General features: G+C 39.6%; 1 protein-coding gene across 1 annotated transcript in view; it reads left to right on the top strand.

Annotated features, from left to right (window-relative positions):
- The window catches only part of ADGRA3 (adhesion G protein-coupled receptor A3), a 129,433-nt gene that overhangs the window by 71,654 nt on the left and 38,842 nt on the right, over positions 1 to 18,937 (top strand). The window contains exons 8-10 of the mRNA XM_045998179.1: positions 3,660 to 3,824; positions 6,563 to 6,764; positions 7,698 to 7,853. Of these exons, the coding sequence (XP_045854135.1) occupies positions 3,660 to 3,824; positions 6,563 to 6,764; positions 7,698 to 7,853 (523 nt within the window). The remainder of the gene's footprint in view (positions 1 to 3,659; positions 3,825 to 6,562; positions 6,765 to 7,697; positions 7,854 to 18,937) is intronic.

Here is an 18,937-nt window from a genome sequence, read left to right on the forward strand (position 1 = left end):
TAAAGAAATCTATATCTATCTGCCTAGAAAATAAAGACCCTCTGAGTTGAGAATCATGTCTGTGAGTTTTGGGGGTAGAATGTTCTATTTTATAATTTGTTTCCCTCCTGAGATTTCCTGTCTTGTTTACTAGAAGCATATTTTCCTTTGTGTCTTCTAACATATTTATGGTAGATGCTTTTCAATCCTTGCCTGCTGTTTCCAACATCTGGGTCATCTTGGGGTCATCACCCCTGACTACTTTGCTTATGTATATATTTTATATTTTAGTATTTAAAAATACTGTTTGTGTGTCTAGTAATGTTGGATTCTATCCTGGACAGTGTGAATGATTCACTACAGAGCAACTGGCAAAGTACAAGCTATGGGCCACATCTGGCCTGATGGGCCTATGGGTGAAGAATATTTTTTACATTTGTAAATGGTTACATTTCACATGGTTATATAAGTAGCTATATAATATCTTCGATGTTGCTTCTTGGCCAGGAAAGCCTAAAGTAATTACTATCCCGCCTTTAAAGAAAACCACTTCTTGCAAATTCGTGACTGGATTCTCTTCTATTTGCTTGAAGTCAGTTGGTTTTTGTTCCCTCAAGCAGTTAGTTTGGCTAATCTCAAACTCCTAGTTCTGTCTTTTCTGTGATGGCAGCAGCTGAAATCTGCTTGGACCCTGCTCTGTCTGTGGGAACCAGGGGCCGGTTAGAGATATGCGTCAATTTCATATGTGGAAGTTTGGGCTTCCAGCCACCTTCCTTTCTTCCTCTGTGCTCTGATTTTTCAGCGAGTAAGGCTGTGAATTTCTGTTTGAGGTGGACCTGTCCTTGGACAAAAGCCATTGAAAACCATTTCCTGCTCTTACTCCCCAGTGCTGATGCCTTCTTCCCAGGGTCCACTTCTCTCTGGTTTCTGCTTGTTTTGGATCACTGGCCATGTGTTTGGATAGTTGTCATTTTGTAGTTTGTCTAGAGCTTATAAATAATAGTGAACTGCACGGTGGGTAGTTTGGTAAAAGCAGGTCTGCTATAACCAGAATCAGGGTTCCTTTATTAGGGGTTAAGATTGTTAGAAACAGTTTGTTAGGTCCCAGTGAGAAGACTCTTGTTACCTTACTTGTATTGTGGTGATAAGTTCATAGGCGTATACATATGTTAAACTCATTAAGATGTGAGCTTTAAGCAGTTTATTATATGAATAGGTAATAATTGACACATGATACAACAATAAAGCTTTAAAAATATATACAACCCTGGAGGCAGGCACCTGGGTGGCTCAGTTGGTTAAGTTGTCCCACTTTTGATTTCAGCTCAGGTAATAATCTCAGGGTCGTGAGATCAAGCCCCACATCAGACTCCATGCTGGGCATGGAGCCTGCTTAAGATTCTGTCTTTCCTCTCCCTCTGTCCCTTGCCCTCCCCACCCCCACTCCTGATCATGCTTATGCTCTCTCTCTCTAATTTAAAACTCTTATATGTTGCAACTATGAAATAACTAGGTTAACTTGATAAATTTATTTTTGCAAGTCACACTTTAAATTCCTTATAGCAGTACACAAAATTAATTCTAAGGTTAGCATCCTTGCCCAATAGTTTTTTTGGGAGGGGCACTTGACTCCTGTGAAAATCTTCCATCTGAAGACTGAAGTCCTTTACCCAGATTTGCCTCCATACTAATAAAAGAGTTGCAGAAAAAGGACATACAGTTATTGAATTGGTTAACCTGAGATAGCTGTTGATTCTTCATTGGTTTCTTTATGTTATCCATCCTTCATTAGTAAGAATTAGAGTTTGTAGTTTTCCTCAAAAATGAAATTGAAGCCTCCTCTTCCTCCTTAAATTTCTAAATATGCTGCCTTGAGGATTCCTGGAAATTCTATTCTGATGGTTAGTTTTTGGACATTGAAGGTATTGCTAAAGGTCATCTTTAAAAACATGTTGGCAAAATACGTTAGGACCTTAGCTCCCCGTGGGTATGCTGAAGTGCTCTGGGATGTGACAGTGAGTTCACCTAGAGAGCTGCTGTGGGGTATTTTAAGCTTTGGAAGAAGCATGGTAATGCTTGACGCTTGTGGGACCACACGGCTACCAGCCCTAGACAGTGATGATGTCATTTGATCATGCTGCCTTCTTTTTGCTGGTGCCATCCTTGAGGGTGCCGAGTTCTTGGTGATTACTATGGTACAAAGCAAATACTGTGGGAAAGTCATCGTGGGACATGAAATAAGGGTCTCGCTGTCTGTTCTGTATCTGACTTTAGATTAATTTTGGAGTGCTCAAAAGACAAACACAACCCATCAGGAGGTTTGGTTATTTAAGAATGAAATATTTATCTCAAATTGATGTGCCTTATTTTTTCAAATGACTATGAAGTTATTAGGACATAGGTTCACAGTTCTGGGATGTAATTAATAATTGGACCATTGGAGGTATTTCTTTTGGGTTTGGGGCTCTGTGAAACAGTTTTCTGGTCAATGAAGGTGCTGTGAACCAAGAATGTTTGGGAACCTCTGGATTAGAGAATGATTGCTTATTTTGGAATTTGGTTATTTAAATTTAATGTGAAATACTTTTTTTTTTTTTTTTTAAGATTTTATTCACTTATTTGAAAGACAGAAATTACAAGTAGGCAGAGAGAGAGAGAGGAAGCAGGCTCCCTGCTGAGCAGAGAGCCCGATGCGGGGCTCGATCCCAGGACCCTGGGATCATGACCTGAGCCGAAGGCAGAGGCTTTAACCCACTGAGCCACCCAGGCGCCCCTGAAATACTTTTTGTGTCACTTTATCTCGAATATATTTATTATAGTATATTCGTTTATTCCCTGACTTAATTAACAAGGATTATAAACATTTTCTCTGATTCAGAGTAATAGCACCTCAAAGCCTTTATTAGAACATATGATGTTGTATAGCCATTAATGATTTAGGAGACTGGAAAAATGTGTCTTAACTTGAAGGCATAACTTTGTAAATTAATTAAAATGATACATCCTTTATGTCTAATTATCTCTTTATTTTTCTATTTACATAAGAGGATAGCATGGTGGGCCATGTGGTGGGGAGAAAGGTTAATTGAAGGTTCTGACATTTGCTCTTTAATTAACAGGCCTTATATTAGAGAATTAGGAGTTCATCTTGAAAATTGAATTTACTGACAGCTCTTTAGAAATATAGCTATTTTACAAATCGAAGTATACCTTTCCATGGAAAACTCCTTTTGTTAAAACATTAGTTGGTAATTTATTAAAGCTTTCTAGAGACTTAATGAGTTCCTCTGTAAAATATCCTTAAATATTTTCTTAATTATTCACTTAGTAATATTAATCTCCTTCCTTCATGCTTGAATATTTCCCTCCAAATCAGTGAGAAGGTAGACGTAACTTGGAAGCGTCTCCATTAGTTTTGCCTGAAGAACGTGACATTCCCACCTTTGGATTTGCTGTTCCCCTTCCCGGCTGCATCCTGTTCTCCCTTCGCCTGCTTGTCTAGACTTGCTGCTGAAGTACTTAAACGGAGGGATCATTTTTTAAATTCGTTTTTATCTAGCAGGTGCTTTACCCACACTGTGCATTCAGACATACTTGCTAAATGAATGATAGAAGCCTGGGTTGTCTGCCTTTTTTGTCTAACCATTTTTTCTCTCTCTTTAAAATCTTTTTCCATGCAGTGCCCTAACCATTTCTAATATTCAGGCTGGATCGACCGGAAATTGGGGCTGTCACGTCCAGACCAAACGTGGGAACAATACAAGAACTGTTGATATTGTGGTGTTAGAAAGCTCTGCACAGTACTGTCCTCCCGAGAGGGTGGTAAACAATAAAGGGGAGTTCAGGTCAGTGACATGGACAGTGCTGGAAAAAATGATTTGCCAACATCTGTTTTTCTTCTTAAAGGTACATAATTGGTCTACTATCCTCGAGAAGGAAATTTAAGAATATGTATGTATTCACATATATGTCCTTATATATCTGAGGACTGCCCTTCAGAACAGTGATGTCAGAGTCATGTATGAAGATTAAGAAGAAAAGGCGCCTGGACTGTATCTCAGATATGTTGATTTAACAGTCTCTGCAGACAGAGTGTTTCATGTTTCATGGTTTGTTGTAAAATTTAAGAACCATTACTTTAGGGAAACATTTTGGAAATTCTACTAAAATTGCAGAATTCGAAAGGCTAATGGTGTGTCCTGTTTTTTTAAGGGCTTTTTTATGGACGAACTTTGGAAGGTTTTGTATTGCTAAGTTACTTTTAACTATTGGCAGTTAAGTAGACATGATAATTAGGAGAAAGCCAAGTTCATTTTCCTCCCCTGTTTGGTTCTAAGCAAGAACGACTTTGGGAAATGAAAGATTTTGGATGGCTGAAGCTTTGGGAGCCATTGGTGTTGGGCTCTGTGTTGAGATGAGCAGAATGAGTGGAATATTCCTTTTTTTTTTAAATAGAAAATTTAGAATTTATGAGAGGTAATGACTTTTGCCTTAAACTCGCCTCACTTTCAAGGTTGCTTTAAAAATGTCTTTTAAGTATATTACTATTTAATGTTTTTTACATTCAGGATTTTAATAAGGACCTTATAGTTGATTAAATGAAGGGAGATTTGAAGGGAAATTTATAGCAGCATAAAGTTTGTTGAATACCCAGTTTGTACTCCTGTGATTGCTACTCCTACTGCCCAAATTTTAAGGGTAAGAAAAGCCTTTGGTATTAATCTTTTGAATCCAAGGTGAATGATTTCACTCATATATGGAATTTAAGAAACAAAACAGAAGAGCATGGAGGAAGAGAGGGAGAAGTAAAACAAGACAAAATCAGCAAGGGAGACAAACCCCAAGAGACTCTTAATCATAGGAAACAAACTGAGGGTTGCTGGAGGGGAGGGGGATGAGGGGATGGGGTAACTGGGTGATGGACATTAAGGAGGGCATGTGACATATAATGAGCACTGGGTGTGATATAAGACTGATGAATCACTGCCCCCCACCTCTGGACCTAATAATATACTATATGTTAATGAATTGAATTTAAATGAATTTTAAAGGATAAATAAATAAAAATGAAAAATAAATTGAAGGTGAAGAAGCAGTAGCAACATCTTTAGCTCAGCTAATTCTTAAGTGCTTTTTAAAAAAACTATCCTTTGTCCTTTAAAAAAAAAAATTCTCCCTGACCCGAGTATATGGAAATAAATATTTATTACTGCCAATGGATAAGTCCTTTATGTAGATTAACTGTTAATAGATAATATTTATACTGTATACTTTAAAGCAAAACAGATAACATTTGTGAATTTTGTGATATTCTGCATCTTTTATTAAGTAATCATAATGTTTTTCATTTATGGTGGATTTTCTATTTTTGCTCGTAATTTGACTATTTTACATTTTTAAAAATAGAAAAAGAATCTGATTATTTGACTGATTAATGAATTAGCTTTTGACACTCCTTAGTGTATTATGCAGTTAAACTTTCACTGCATTAATAAGATTTAGTTTAGTGTTGCTTAATCTGTTTATGCAGATTTGGGGAATTAATTATATTTTGGTATGACTGCTATTTTAATTTATCAGTCCCTATGTTATAGGTCAACTGTAACTTCCATTAAATATATTCAGTTCTCCAGTTTTGGAGAAAGCTCACATGACAGATTTCTTCCAACTGTTAGTGACAATCTGTGCCCACAGATTGGTGTAGTCACTTGCTCAGAGGTTAACTTCTCCCAGATAAATTCAGCTGTATACTGTGTTGGAGGTCTGCTAGACTGCCCCAAGTGCAGAGATTTGTTAGGTGGACTCATGGGATCCAGCATGTAGTTGTAGTCACAGCTAAGAGAGATTATAGTGATATAGTAAGGTAGGGAGATGGATAGCAAGGGAAAAGACATAGGTGCTTTCTGGAGATCCAAGGGCAGGCTTCTTCCCATTCCTTCTCCAGCCATGAAAGGGCCCCAACCCTATCTGGAGGTGGATACAGTGTTGTTGCCCAGGGAAGCGGGTTGGAGACTCAGTATCCAAAATTCTTATTGCTGGTGGAGGAGGCATCCTCTGTCTAGCATGTACCAAAATTTCAGACTCCCAGCAAGAAAGCAAGTTTCAGCATAAACCGTACTGCTTGTCCAAACAGTGTAGGCATAGTGAACAACACCAGTTAACTGTTCTTGGGAAGACTCCCCCAAGTCCCAGATTCCTAGATACCACTGAAGGGCCAGGGCAGCAAGCAGGCCTTGCTAAGGATCACAGTTCTGTACCTGCTTTGGCGACTTGTCTGCACACCTGGGAACTGTCTTTTTCTTTTTTTACTGGCTATAAGACCATTTTCCTGTGTGTTTATCGCAACATTTAGGACATTTTAAGAAAATATCCTCCGGTATTAAAATAAATGTGGCTGATAGTTTAAATCAGCCTAGTCCATGCTAGCCTTTTAATTTTTTTAAACGCGTTATTCTGAAAGGAATTCGCTGCTTCTTGATTTTTCTCTATGATTATCCATGACCAGTCCTACCCCTCCATTTTCCTCCGCTGTTACTTATGTCCACGTAGGATTTCTCATCCTGTTCCGTCTCTGCCTGTCTAGGTGGCCCAGGACATTAGCCGGCATTACTGCGTACCTTCAGTGCACGCGGAATAGCCATGGCAGTGGGATCTACCCCGGAAACCCCCAGGATGAGAGGAAGGCTTGGCGCAGATGTGACAGAGGTGGCTTCTGGGCCAGTGATGATTATTCTCGCTGCCAATATGCAAACGATGTCACTAGAGTGCTTTATATGTTTAATCAGGTAACTACAAAGTCTTCCCCTTTGCTGAGGTTGTTAACGTATGCATGTTAGTTGAAATTCCGGGTGTGTGTGTGTGTGTGTGTGTGTGTATGTGTGTTTGTTTTAAATACGAGTAAAGCGTGAGGATGGGTATTTACATTCAGTTATCTGTGTTCGGGGTCAGGCCTGGTCACCACCCCCAGTATTCGGGGCCCTCTGTGGTGTCTGTTTTCCTTCCCAGTTGCTGCCTTTGTTTGAATATCTTTATCACCTGCATCCACTGGCACAAATCCCAGCTCTCCTTCAGATCCGTCTGGGAAGCTGCCTCTTGGGCTTCTTTTATAATCTCTATTACCCGGGATCCTTGTCATACTCATGCTCTTCAGACGCCTTTTTCTTGTCTCCATTCTATGTGTCCGTTGTAAACCTGACCAGATGAGAAACAGCTGGAAGATGGTTTCTGTGTTACACACACATTTTCTTATGCTCCTTGGTACTTGTTACACCCTTTGTGGAATGGTTGGTGCCAAGTTGTGTTTAAGTCAATAAATAAGCAAATGTAGGACATTACTGGCAGTGCGTGGTGGTATAGATAAATGCTTCCTCCTCCTGTGCACCGGGCTCCAGGGGAGTTATCGATCTCTCCCAGTTGGAATACTCCGGAAAGGCTTTTCTAAGCAATTGGCTTGGAGTGTTTAGAATTTGGATAAGTACAGAGGGAAAGATGATGCTGCATGTTTACCAGATGTATTTTTATGTATTATTATATTTCAAAGTTAAAAAAAAAATTTGTTCAGGTTAGTGACCGCTATAATTCCAGTTTCCTCAGGTTTGAAAAAGTGTTTTAAGAAGGTCCTGGTGATAAACTATAAAGAGTTTGAATTCATTGCCATGTTTTGAAATGTGAAGATAAGATGTCAAAATTCATTGTTCATTTTTGCCTTTTTAATGTAGATGCCTCTCAATCTTACTAATGCTGTGGCCACGGCCCGGCAGTTACTGGCTTATACCGTGGAAGCCGCCAATTTTTCTGACAAGATGGATGTTATATTTGTGGCTGAAATGATAGAAAAATTTGGAAGATTTACCAAAGAGGAAAAGTCCAAAGAGGTATTTTTCTGGTTCCCCTTTGTAGCAGATAGCATGTCAACAAAGACTCACGTGGTAGATCTCTCTATTTTTAAAATCTTGTCATATTTGCTCTCGTTTAATTAAATACACTTTTTAATTTCCAAAATTATTGTGGAGAAATTTATGCTCCATTTATTAGAGTCATCTGTTGTTGGAAGGGATAGAGGTGAACAATCAGTTCTTGGAAATTAAGGTACCGTGACAGAGCAGAGCAATGTCCTGTATCCTCGTTGTGGGCTGGCTGCAGCTCCTTCTCTTGGGCATTCTGGGATTTCTCTTGTCCACACAGCCATGTGTTCATCCTTCTCTCTCTCCCACTCACTCTCTCTTTTTTCCAGTTTTATTGAGAAGTAGACATTTATCCCTATATAAATTTAAGGTGTACAGCATGATGGTTTGTTTTACAAATACTGTGAAATGATCACCACAGTAAGTTAGGCTAACATCCATCTTCCCATAGAGATACAATAAAAAGAAAAGGGAAGCCAGGAAAACAAATTTCTTTGTGTGGTGGGGGCTGTTAGGATTTACCCTAACAACTTTCTTGTATACCACACAGCAGTGGACCTCTTAGCTGAGTTACCATTTGTACTTTATATGTCTAGTACTTACCTCATGACTGGAAGTTTGCACCTTCTTCCCCTCCCCACACCCTCTGCCCCGGTAATAAGTTTGTTCTTGTTCTGTGAGCTTTCTTTTTGCCTACATGTAAGTGAGATCAACATATTTGTCTTTGTGTGATTTATTTCTCTTAGCCTAATGTCTTCAAGGTCCCTCCATGTTGGAACAGGTAATAGGATTTCCTCATTCTTTGTGACTGTGTTCCTCTGTATGTGTGTGTGTGTGTGTGTGTGTGTTCCTCCATATTCCTCTGTGTGTGTGCATGTATATATCACAGTTTCTTTCCTTTATTACTTAGGTTGTTTCCATGTCTTGGCTATTATAAATTAATGCTGTTATGAACATGAGGGTACAGATATGTTGTCAAGTTGGGGTTTTCTCTTCCTTTGGGTATATTTCTAGAAGTAGTATTTTGGGATCATGTGGTAGCTCTGTTTTTAAATTTTTTAGGGTTCCCCGTATTGTTTTGCATAGTGTCTCTATAGATTTACGTTTTTACTCAGTACACAAAGGTTCCCATTTCCTTATATTTTTGCAAGTATTTTCTTGTCTTTTTTGGTAATGGCCATTCTACCAAGTGTGAGGTGGTGCCTCATTGTGCTTTTGATTTGTATTTCCCTGATGTCTAGGGATGTTGAAGACCTTTTCGTGTACCTGTTGGCCTTTGATACACGTTATTCGGAGAAGTATCTATTCACGTCCTTTGCCCATTTTTTTTTATTTATTTATTTTTTTGGGTTGTTTTTGCTATTGGGTTGTTTTGAGTTCTTTTTATTTTTGCATATTAACTCCTTACTAGATAAATGGTTGGCACTGTCTTTTCTCCATTGAGTATTATTGGCTTCCTAGTCAAATACTATCTTCAACTACCTTTGAGCTCAGTTTGCTCGTCTGTTACTAGATCCTTAAGGGATAGAGTTAAGTTATGTGGGATCTTTCTTGTTTCTTTCTTTTTTTTTTTTTTTCCATTTTTTTTTATTTGTTTATTTACAGCATAACAGTGTTCATTGCTTTGGCATCACACCCAGTGCTCCATGCAGTACGTGCCCTCCCTATTACCCACCACCTCAACCTCCCACCCCCCCCCCCCCCAAAACCCTCTGGTTGTTTTTCAGAGTCCATAGTCTCTCATGGTTCATCTGCCCTTCCAGTTTCCCTCAACTCCCTCTCCTCTCCATCTCCCCATGTCCTCCACGTTATTTGTTATGCTCCACAAATAAGTGAGACCATATGATACTTGACTCTCTCTGCTTGACTTATTTCGCTCAGCATAATCTCTTCCAGTCCCGTCCATGTTGCTACAAAAGTTGGGTATTCATCCTTTCTGATGGAGGCATAATACTCCATTGTGTATATGTACCACATCTTCCTTATCCATTCATCCGTTGAAGGGCATCTTGGTTCTTTCCACAGTTTGGCGACCGTAGCCATTGCTGCAATAAACATTGGGGTACAGATGGCCCTTCTTTTCACTACATCTGTATCTTTGGGGTAAATACCCAGTAGTGCAATTGCAGGGTCATAGGGAAGCTCTATTCTTAATTTCTTCAGGAGTCTCCACACTGTTCTCCAAAGTGGCTGCACTAACTTGCATTCCCACCAACAGTGTAAGAGAGTTCCCCTTTCTCCACATCCTCTCCAACACACGTTGTTTCCTGTCTTGCTAATTTTGGCCATTCTAACTGGTGTCAAGTGGTATCTCAATGTTATGTGGGATCTTTCTTGTTTCTTAAAATAGGGTTTATTGTTGTAAACTTTGCTCTTAGAACTGCTTTTGCTGCATCTCACAAGTTTTATTATGTTGTATTTCCATTTTTGTTTGTTTCAAGAACCTTTTTTTTTTTAAAAGATTTTATTTTTAAGTAATCTGTATGCTAAACATGGGGCTTGAACTTACAACCCAGATATCAAGAGTCACATGCTCTACCAAGTGAGCTGGCCAGCCACACATTCCTCAGGAGACCTTTTTAATTTCCTTTAATTTCTTCTTTGCGCCATCGGTTATTGGGTAGAGTGTTGTTTAATTTCCATGTGTTTGTGAGTGAATTTTCTAGTTTCCTTCTTGCTGCTGATTTCTAGTTTCGTGTCATTGTGGGCAGAAAAGATGATGTCTGTCTTCTTGAATTTGTTAAAACTTGTTTTGTGGCCCAAACTATGGTCCATTCTAGGAAATGTTCTGTGTGTGCTTGAGAAGAATGTGTATTCTGCTCCTGTTGGTTAGAATGCTTTGTGTGTGTCTGTTAGGGCCATTTCATCTATAGTGTTATTCACATCCACTGTTTCCTTTTGATGGTCCAGATGATCTGTCCAGTTGTTGAGAGCAGGGTTTCAAAGATGGCAACTACTGTTTTATTGTTTGTCTCTCCTTGTAGTTCTGTTTTTGCTCTGTTTTTTGTTTTTTTTTTAAGATTTTATTTGTTTATTTGACAGACAGAGATCACAAGTAGGCAGAGGCGGGCAGAGAGAGAGAGGGAGGGAAGCAGGCTCCCTGCTGAGCAGAGAACCTGATATGGGGCTCGATCCCAGGACCCTGGGATCATGACCTGAGCCGAAGGCAGAGGCTTTAACCCACTGAGCCACCCAGGTGCCCCTCTGTTTTTGCTTTGTGTATTTACATGTTCCAATGTTGGATATTTATCTGACAGAGAGATTGAGGGAGCACTAGCGAGGGGGCGACAATGGGGAGAGAGGGGGAGAAGCAGACTCCCCGCCCAAGCAGGGAACCAGATGTGGGGCTCGATCCCAGGACCATGGGATCATGACCTGAGCCGAAGGCAGATGTTTAACCATCTGAGCCACCCAGGTGCCCCTTTTTACCACTTTTAAAGTCCATTTTGTCCAATACAAATACAGCTACCCTCTTTGTTTTGTTTTGGTTTTGGTATCATTTGCTTGTAAAGTCTATTTCCATCCTTTCATTATCAGTCTAGGTGTGTCTTTAAGGCTAAAATAAGTCTGTATGCAGCATATTGTTGGATTTTTGTGTCTTGTAGTTTTGTCTTTATCTTTTAAACCAGTCTGTGTCTTTTAATTGGAGAATTTAATTTTCTTACATTCAAAGTAATTATTGATAGTCCTTACTGTTGTTACTATTGATAGAATTTACTGTTGTCATTTTGTCAGTTGTATTCTGGTTGTTTTGTAGATCCATTATTCTATGATTATTATCCTTTTTTGTTTTTTGATGTCTTCTGGTATCAGTATATTTTGACTTCTTGTTTTCTTTTGTGTAATTAGTATAAGATTTTTCTGTGCGGTTGCCACGAGGCTTACATAAAACATAACTTACAACACATTTTAAACTGACAACTTTAATAGAGTTTGTAAGCTTTACCTTTTCCTTCTTCTCTTCTTCACGTGTTAGGTTTGTGCCATTATTATTTATACAATGTGAAAAACATGTAGGGGTGCTTGGCTGGTTCAATCTGTAGAGCATTTGACTTTTGATCTTGGGTCATGAGTTGGAGCCCCATGTGTGGTATAGAGTTTACATAAAAAATTTTAAGAAATACCATGTAAATTTTAACAGATTATTGTCATTATGGTTGTTTTAAGTACACTCTTAACTTCTAGAGTTTTAAGCAAATTATACGAGTTTTAAGCAAATTATACATCGCTATTGTCATCTTGCAAAATGTAAAAAGCCTATATATTTACCACTCCCAGTGAGATTTACATTACTTTTCTGTGTTTTTATGATGTTAGCGCTCTTTTACTTCTACTCAGAGAACACCCTTTAGCATTTCTTGTAAGGCCGATTTGGTGGTAATGAACTCACTCAGCTTTTGTTGGTTTGGGAAGGTCTTAGTCCTTTCTTTGTTTCTGAAGGATAGGTTTTCTGGGTGTAGAATTCCTGGCTGACAGTTATTTTCTGTCAGTATTTTGAACGTGTCATCCTCTTCTCCCCTTTATGAAAATGTTTCTTTTGAAAAATCCACTCAGAGTCTTCTGGTGTCTCCCTTGTATGTAACTTCCCTCTCTTCTCTTATGGCTCTTAAATTATTTCTCTTTGACTAAAGTGTTTCTCAGTATGCCCTATTCAGGTTCAGCCTTTTTGAAGTCTTTTAGGCCTTACGTATCTGGACGTCCATTTCCCTTCCCAGGTTTGGAGAGTTTTCAGCCATTATTGCTTTAAATATTCTTTTTGTCCCTTTCTCTTTCTTTTTTTCTTTTGGAATTCCCATAATGTGAATATTTTGTTTTGTTTTGTTTTGTTTTTCCATTGTGTCCCAGAACTCCTGTAAGCTTTTTTCATTCCCTTTTTGCTCCTTTGACTCTGTAATATCTAATATCCTATCTTCTCTGGTCGTGGATTCTTTTTTCTGCATGGTCAAGTCTACTTTTGAAACTGTTGAATTCTTTAGTTATTATTATTATTTTTTTTTTAATTTTTTTTTTTAATATTTTGTTTATTTATTTGTCAGAGAGAGAGACAGAGAGAGAAAGAGCACAAGTAGAAAGAGGCAGAGGGAGAAGCAGGCTCCCTGTCGAGCAAGGAGCCCGATATGGGACTCGATCCCAGGACACTAGGATCATGAGCCGAAGGCAGCCGCTTAACCAACTGAGCCACCCAGGCGTCCCTAGTTATTATATTTTTCAACTCCAGGATTTCTGTTTGTTTTTGAATGGCTGCTGTTTCTTTGACAGACTTACTGTTTTGTTCATGCATTGTTTCCCCAATTTTGTTTAGTTGTCTCTGTTTTCTTGTAGCTCTCTAAACTTCTTCTTTTTTTTTAGATTTTATTTATTTATTTGACAGACAGAGATCACAAATAGGCAGAGAGGCAGGCAGAGAAAGAGGGGGAAGCAGGCTCCCTGCTGAGCAGAGATCCCGATGTGGGGCTCGATCCCAGGACCCTGAGACCATGACCAGAGCCGAAGGCAGAGGCTTAACCCACTGAGACACCCAGGTGCCCTGCTCACTAAACTTCTTTTACAGGTTTATTCTAAATTCTGTGTCTGACAGCTCATGGATCCTCCATTATTTTAGAGTTAGTTACTGGAACTTTATTAGTCCTTTGGTGGTGTCATATTTACGTGACTTTTCATGATCCTTAATTCCTTATGTTGATGTCTTTGCATTTGAGTAATGGGGTCCTCTTCTAACCTTCATGGGTTTGTTTTTTCACTAGTCAGCTCTGGTTGGGTTTCTGGATGTGTCTGCTGGTAATGTCCTTGGGCAGGTGGGACCTGCTGTTATCATCTACTTGTGAGGGAACTGTTACAACTCTGAGGATGGGGTGGGGCCTTGTGCCCCTGGCTGAGAACTGCTGGCTTGGTTCTCTGCCCAGGTGAGGCTGTGAGGTGGGCTTTGTGTTTGCCTGAATTGTCTTGTAAGGCTTACTGAATACTGTTGGGACTGGAGACCATATTCAGGAGTAGATGGAGTCGTGGGTTAGCTCCCATGTCCTGGCAGGACAGTCATCCTTCATGTGAGCTTTAGTTGCCCAAGTCTTGTATTGAATGGCTTCATTTCTTTTATAATATCTTGGAAAATGAAACCACTTTTTAGGAACTTTTTTTGAAATTCCAAATGCTTATAATACACAGGTTAGGAAAGTTTAGTGACTTTGAAAATGTTCTTAAAATTATGCTTATCAGCATGATATCCTTTAGGTGAAAATATTGACAACCACCATTTTAAGAGTGAATGAGCAGAAAATAATGTTTTGAGTCAGTTCTTAGATGTAGGTTAATATATTCTTAAACTGTAAGTTTACCTGAGAGCTTGATAGATAACAGTTTCTTATATGATAGAGTTACTTATGCAAAAATGGATTTTAGAGATAGACGAAATCTAGATCAAGTAATGAACAGAAGCCCAAAGAAAATTAAATGATTTGTCTAAATTTCTGTACAGCGAGGTTAGGGCGGGTGTGAACGCAGAGCCCAGGAGTCCTGCGTGTGTAATACAGAGGCCTTCTGTCGTATCACGCTCACTTTCTGGTAGTGTTGCCCTGTCCTGGTATTCTGGAAGAACTCTGCATACAGCTATGGGGAAACCACTGCAGTGAATAAAGTCTAATATATTTCTTTATGTAGGACATCTCAGATTCGTTAATCATGTTAAAAGTTAAATACTATGCCTTGTTTATCTAAATCATTTAAACCAAGGACTTTTTTTTTTTTTTTAGACTATTAATATCTTGCATTTTGGCAATAAGTTTGGGGACTTGGAGCTACATACAGCCCCAAGACATTAAGTGCTTTCTTTAATATGATGTAGTTACTAAAGGAAGGAAAATAGTTACATGTCTTTATGTGAGACCCAGGTCAATAGGACCACTGGATAATGAGATAACATTTCAGTGTTGCTGTCTAAACTTCAGAGCACAGTTTTCTCAAGAACGGTGTTGATCTTTGGTCGTCTGTCTGGACCACAGCCTGCTTCTGGTGGTAAATTTCCCCAGCAGTGGGAGCAGCTGTTTGGATTCTGGCTCTGTGGTAGCACTGGGCTCCATTATTCATTATAATCACAGGTTAGCTGCCACGTGGTGAGACATGAGACATGGAACTGGAATGGTTTGACTCACTAGAATAGTTGGAATATCATCTGGAATGTGGACATTGAAAAATAGTTTGCCATCATGTAATGCCAGTTGGGTTCCCAGGCTGCCCTGTTTGGATGTGAAGGAGCTTTGTGCATCTCCTAGCTAGTGATGGGCAGTGCCCAGAAAGTGTCCCTCTCACCGTGTTCACTGCTGTGCAGTGGAAGGGCCGTGACTTTGCTGCTGCTCTGGTAGAAGAATCTTGTTGAGGACTGGAGGGTGAGCCAGTTTCATGAGTTACTTATTAACCTTGGGCCCTTTATTTTTAAACAGGGATGATATTTGCTCTCTTTAACATTCTTATTTCAGAAGCTAAGAAGGAGGTCCTTTAAAAAGAAAAAATCACCAGCATGCTTTAATTATCTAACTAAAAACTTAGTTTGGAGGAGGCTGCTGTCACTTTCACTGATGACATAGGAGGTGAAGTTTGAATTAACTTTGGAAACAAATGATGGCAAATTATTAAGCACAAACAGGAGAAACAGAGGCCAAATATTCAGGATTGCATAACTGAAGTATGAATGTAATACTATTACCTGTGGCACAGAGACAGACATCCTATCAGATTTTGGAAAGTTGAAGTATAGGCCATAGCTTTCACCATTTATTAGAATAGTAAAAAGACATCATGAGGTGTAAGGGCTTCATTTTATGTTAATTACCATGAAACTATTCTGAGGTATCCTAAAATGCATACAGCTTAGTTGGACAAATAATTAAATTGATTTTTTACATTATGTCCAAAAAGTTACTCCACTGTAAATAATTCATACGCACAACGCGGCAGTTGCTTTTTAACCTGTGATTGAGTCCAGGCAGCGCAGGTGCTCTGCAGTCTTCGGGTGGGTGCCGAAAGCTCTCTAGCTGCCGGCTCTAAAGGTCTTTTAAAAACAGTTGCAGGTTGTCTGTCAGGCAATTGAAGTGTCTGCTCCATATTTACCATGGTGATTTCTCTGAGGAAAACTATCTATATGCATTTCAAAAGATGAGAAGGGCTCTGAAAATCAGATTTGGTCTTGCCTCATAGTGCTCCCGTTGTAGATCTCGGAGCGAGGCCGGAGCCTTAGTGCTAGCTGATCACAAAGTTCATTTGGCACGTTTTTATGTGTAGAGTTTTCAAAATGTAAAGTTGTTCACGTACTTATCTTAAAACATAATCACTTCTGTCTCAACAGTTATGTTTTCTTTTGTTTTGATTTTCAGTAGCACTAATGTTTTTTGTTTTTTGTTTTTTTTCCCCTCTTGATTTTGTCAGACTTCTCCACGTTGTTAAGCTGGTCAGAGATCCCACGCTTGGCTTTGTTACCCTTTCCAAAACGTTATTTCTAAAACTAGACTGTGTATCCGAATCCCCTGGAGGGTTTGTTAAATGGGTTGGTGGGCCTGCAAACTGAATGTCTGATTCAGCCTGTCTGCAGGGAGGTCTGAGGATGTGCATTTAGAGAGAGGGGATACTGGGTGGCGTGACTTTGCACCAGCTTTGAGAACCGCTGCAGTAACTTTGTTTCTGTCCTTGTCTTGCGCTGCAGTAACTTTGTTTCTGTCCCTGTCTTGCTTCTTTAAAAAAAAGTATTCTTTGGGTTTAACTTCCTAAAAACTTTTCAGAAACTTTTAAAAAAGTTTTTATTTATTTATTTGAAAGAGAGCGAGAGAGGGGGGAAAAACACAGAGGGGGAGGGAGAAGCAGACTACCTGCTGAGCTGGAAGCCCGACGCAGGACTTGATCCCCACACCCTGAGATCATGATCTGAGCCGAAGGCAGACGCTTAACTGAGTGAACCACCCAGGGGCCCCAGAATGTTACTGGGAAATTTCAAAAGGGTAGGGGAAGTTATCATTAATAGCTACGTCTTACCTTTCACCAGGCTTGAAATCTTGTTCATCTGTCCACTTACTTCCTTTGTTCCCATTCCCTCTACTCTCCTTCTTTTTCATTTTTTTTTTCCTTTCTCTTTTTCTTGCTTCCTTTCTCTCTTTCTTGTTTTCCTTTTTCAGTGCAGGAACATTTAATAGCAAAATCTGGATGTCTTCTTTCATCTGTAATTTTTCTGAAATACCGGGAACTTTAAAGTGGAACTATGATACCATTAATTATGTCACTCAAATGAGCTCTGAGTCCTTAATATCATCAAATATCTAGTCGTTGTTCAATTTTCCTTGATTAGGTTTTTAAAAAATGTGCACCTTGAGTCACATAATTTTGTTTGGTTGTATGGGATTTTCTAGGCAGATCTCACCAGTGAATAACACTCGGTTTATCTGTTCCTATTTAAATTGTCTTCTTTTTTAAATTTTTCTTTTTCTGTGTGTACGTTAGTGAGAACCTCTAGAACACTGCTGACTAATGTTGATGATAGGAAGTCTTAATGGGAATAGTCAAATGTGTCCTTGTTAAGTGTGATAATTGTTTGCTTCTGTCAAGTTCCTAAGGGGCAATACTGAGGTAAGGGGTTCACTTTGAAATTAGTTCTCAACTTGAGGTTTTTCTGTCTTCAGAAATATTGTGATGTCTGACCTTAGTTCTGTGTGAATATCAGCTGTGTTTATAAATTGTCAGGGAAGAGATTTTTCACCTCCTTCCTGGTGAAACTGTTTTGACCCTGGCATGCTTGCTGGTTCACCCTGACCCTGGAGGTGTGCCCCTTTTTGTTACCAGCTTAGTGCCCTGATCTCCTAGTGCGCCTGCATTGGTGGAGCCTTCAGAGTTCAACCTCAGGGTTCTGTGGATTCCTGTTGCTGTTTTGCTGTTGGCCTCTGGAACAGTCTTCATCTGACTGGTCAGTGGTACAGTTTTTCCTCTCAGTTGTTTTCGCTTAGCACTTTTCCTGCATAGCAGGAGAATCATCCCGAGTGCCTAGTTCTCCATCCTCCCGGAAAGGGAGATGCACATGTGTCTTTAATCAGAAAAAAAAAAAAAACAACAAAATCTGCTTCCCTCAGGAGAACTGCAGGACTCCCTGGAGTGAAGCTCTTCCATTTACTGTTAAGGTCTGGCTGAGGGTGCAGCAGGCCACCCTTAGACTCTGCCTCTCTTGAGTAATGTTACTCTTACGTTCTGAGAATTTGTCTTGAAAGTGGCTTTGTTGACCTGGAGGAGATGTTCTTCCTTTTCTCCCTTTCCTTTCTTTCTTTCCTTCCTTCCTTCCTTCCTTCTTGGTTTATTTATTTATTTGAGACAGACAGAGAGCACAAGTGGGAGGGGTAGAGGGAGAGAGAATCTTAAGCAGACTCCCAACTGAGTGCAGAGCCCGATGTGGGGCTCGAGCTCACCACCCTGAGATCATGACCTGAGCCCAAACCAGGAGTTGGTCCCTTAACCGACTAAGCCATCCAGGTGCCCCGAAATATTCTTTCTGTTGATAATTGCCGTAGTGTCTTCCTTACTTTGACTAGAAACACACCATCTTCCCTGGGTACTAGAAGTTCTGCGCTGATGCCTATTTTTACCCGTGTCCCTTTTTTCTTGTAAGTCTGTATTTCCCACTCTTTGTTTTCTTAATTAAAAAGAATAATCCTTTTTATTTTGCTAAGCTACTTTAAATCCTTTTTGTGAGGAAATGGGCCATAAATGTGACATTTACTCCACACAGCATTCTTCTCAACCTCTTCCCCACACCCCTCACCTATTTCCCTGGATCCCCCGTGGTCCTCAGCGTCCTCCTCCTCATTACCTTCTTTGCTCCCAGACCACAATAAAATCAAATCTTTGCCACAGGCCCTGGTGATTATCACAGTGAGACTCTAACTGAATATTGACTGCTTAACTAAGCGAGCGGAGAAGCCTACAGTGGGATCCCGAGGCGCTCAGGACACCAAACCTAGTGAAGAGGGACATAAATGCACTTTTTTAAAATAATTTTTTAAATATTTATTTATTTATTTGTTTTTATTTTT

This window comes from Meles meles, chromosome 2 (genome assembly GCF_922984935.1).
Source record: "Meles meles chromosome 2, mMelMel3.1 paternal haplotype, whole genome shotgun sequence".
Taxonomy (NCBI): Eukaryota; Metazoa; Chordata; class Mammalia; order Carnivora; family Mustelidae; genus Meles; species Meles meles.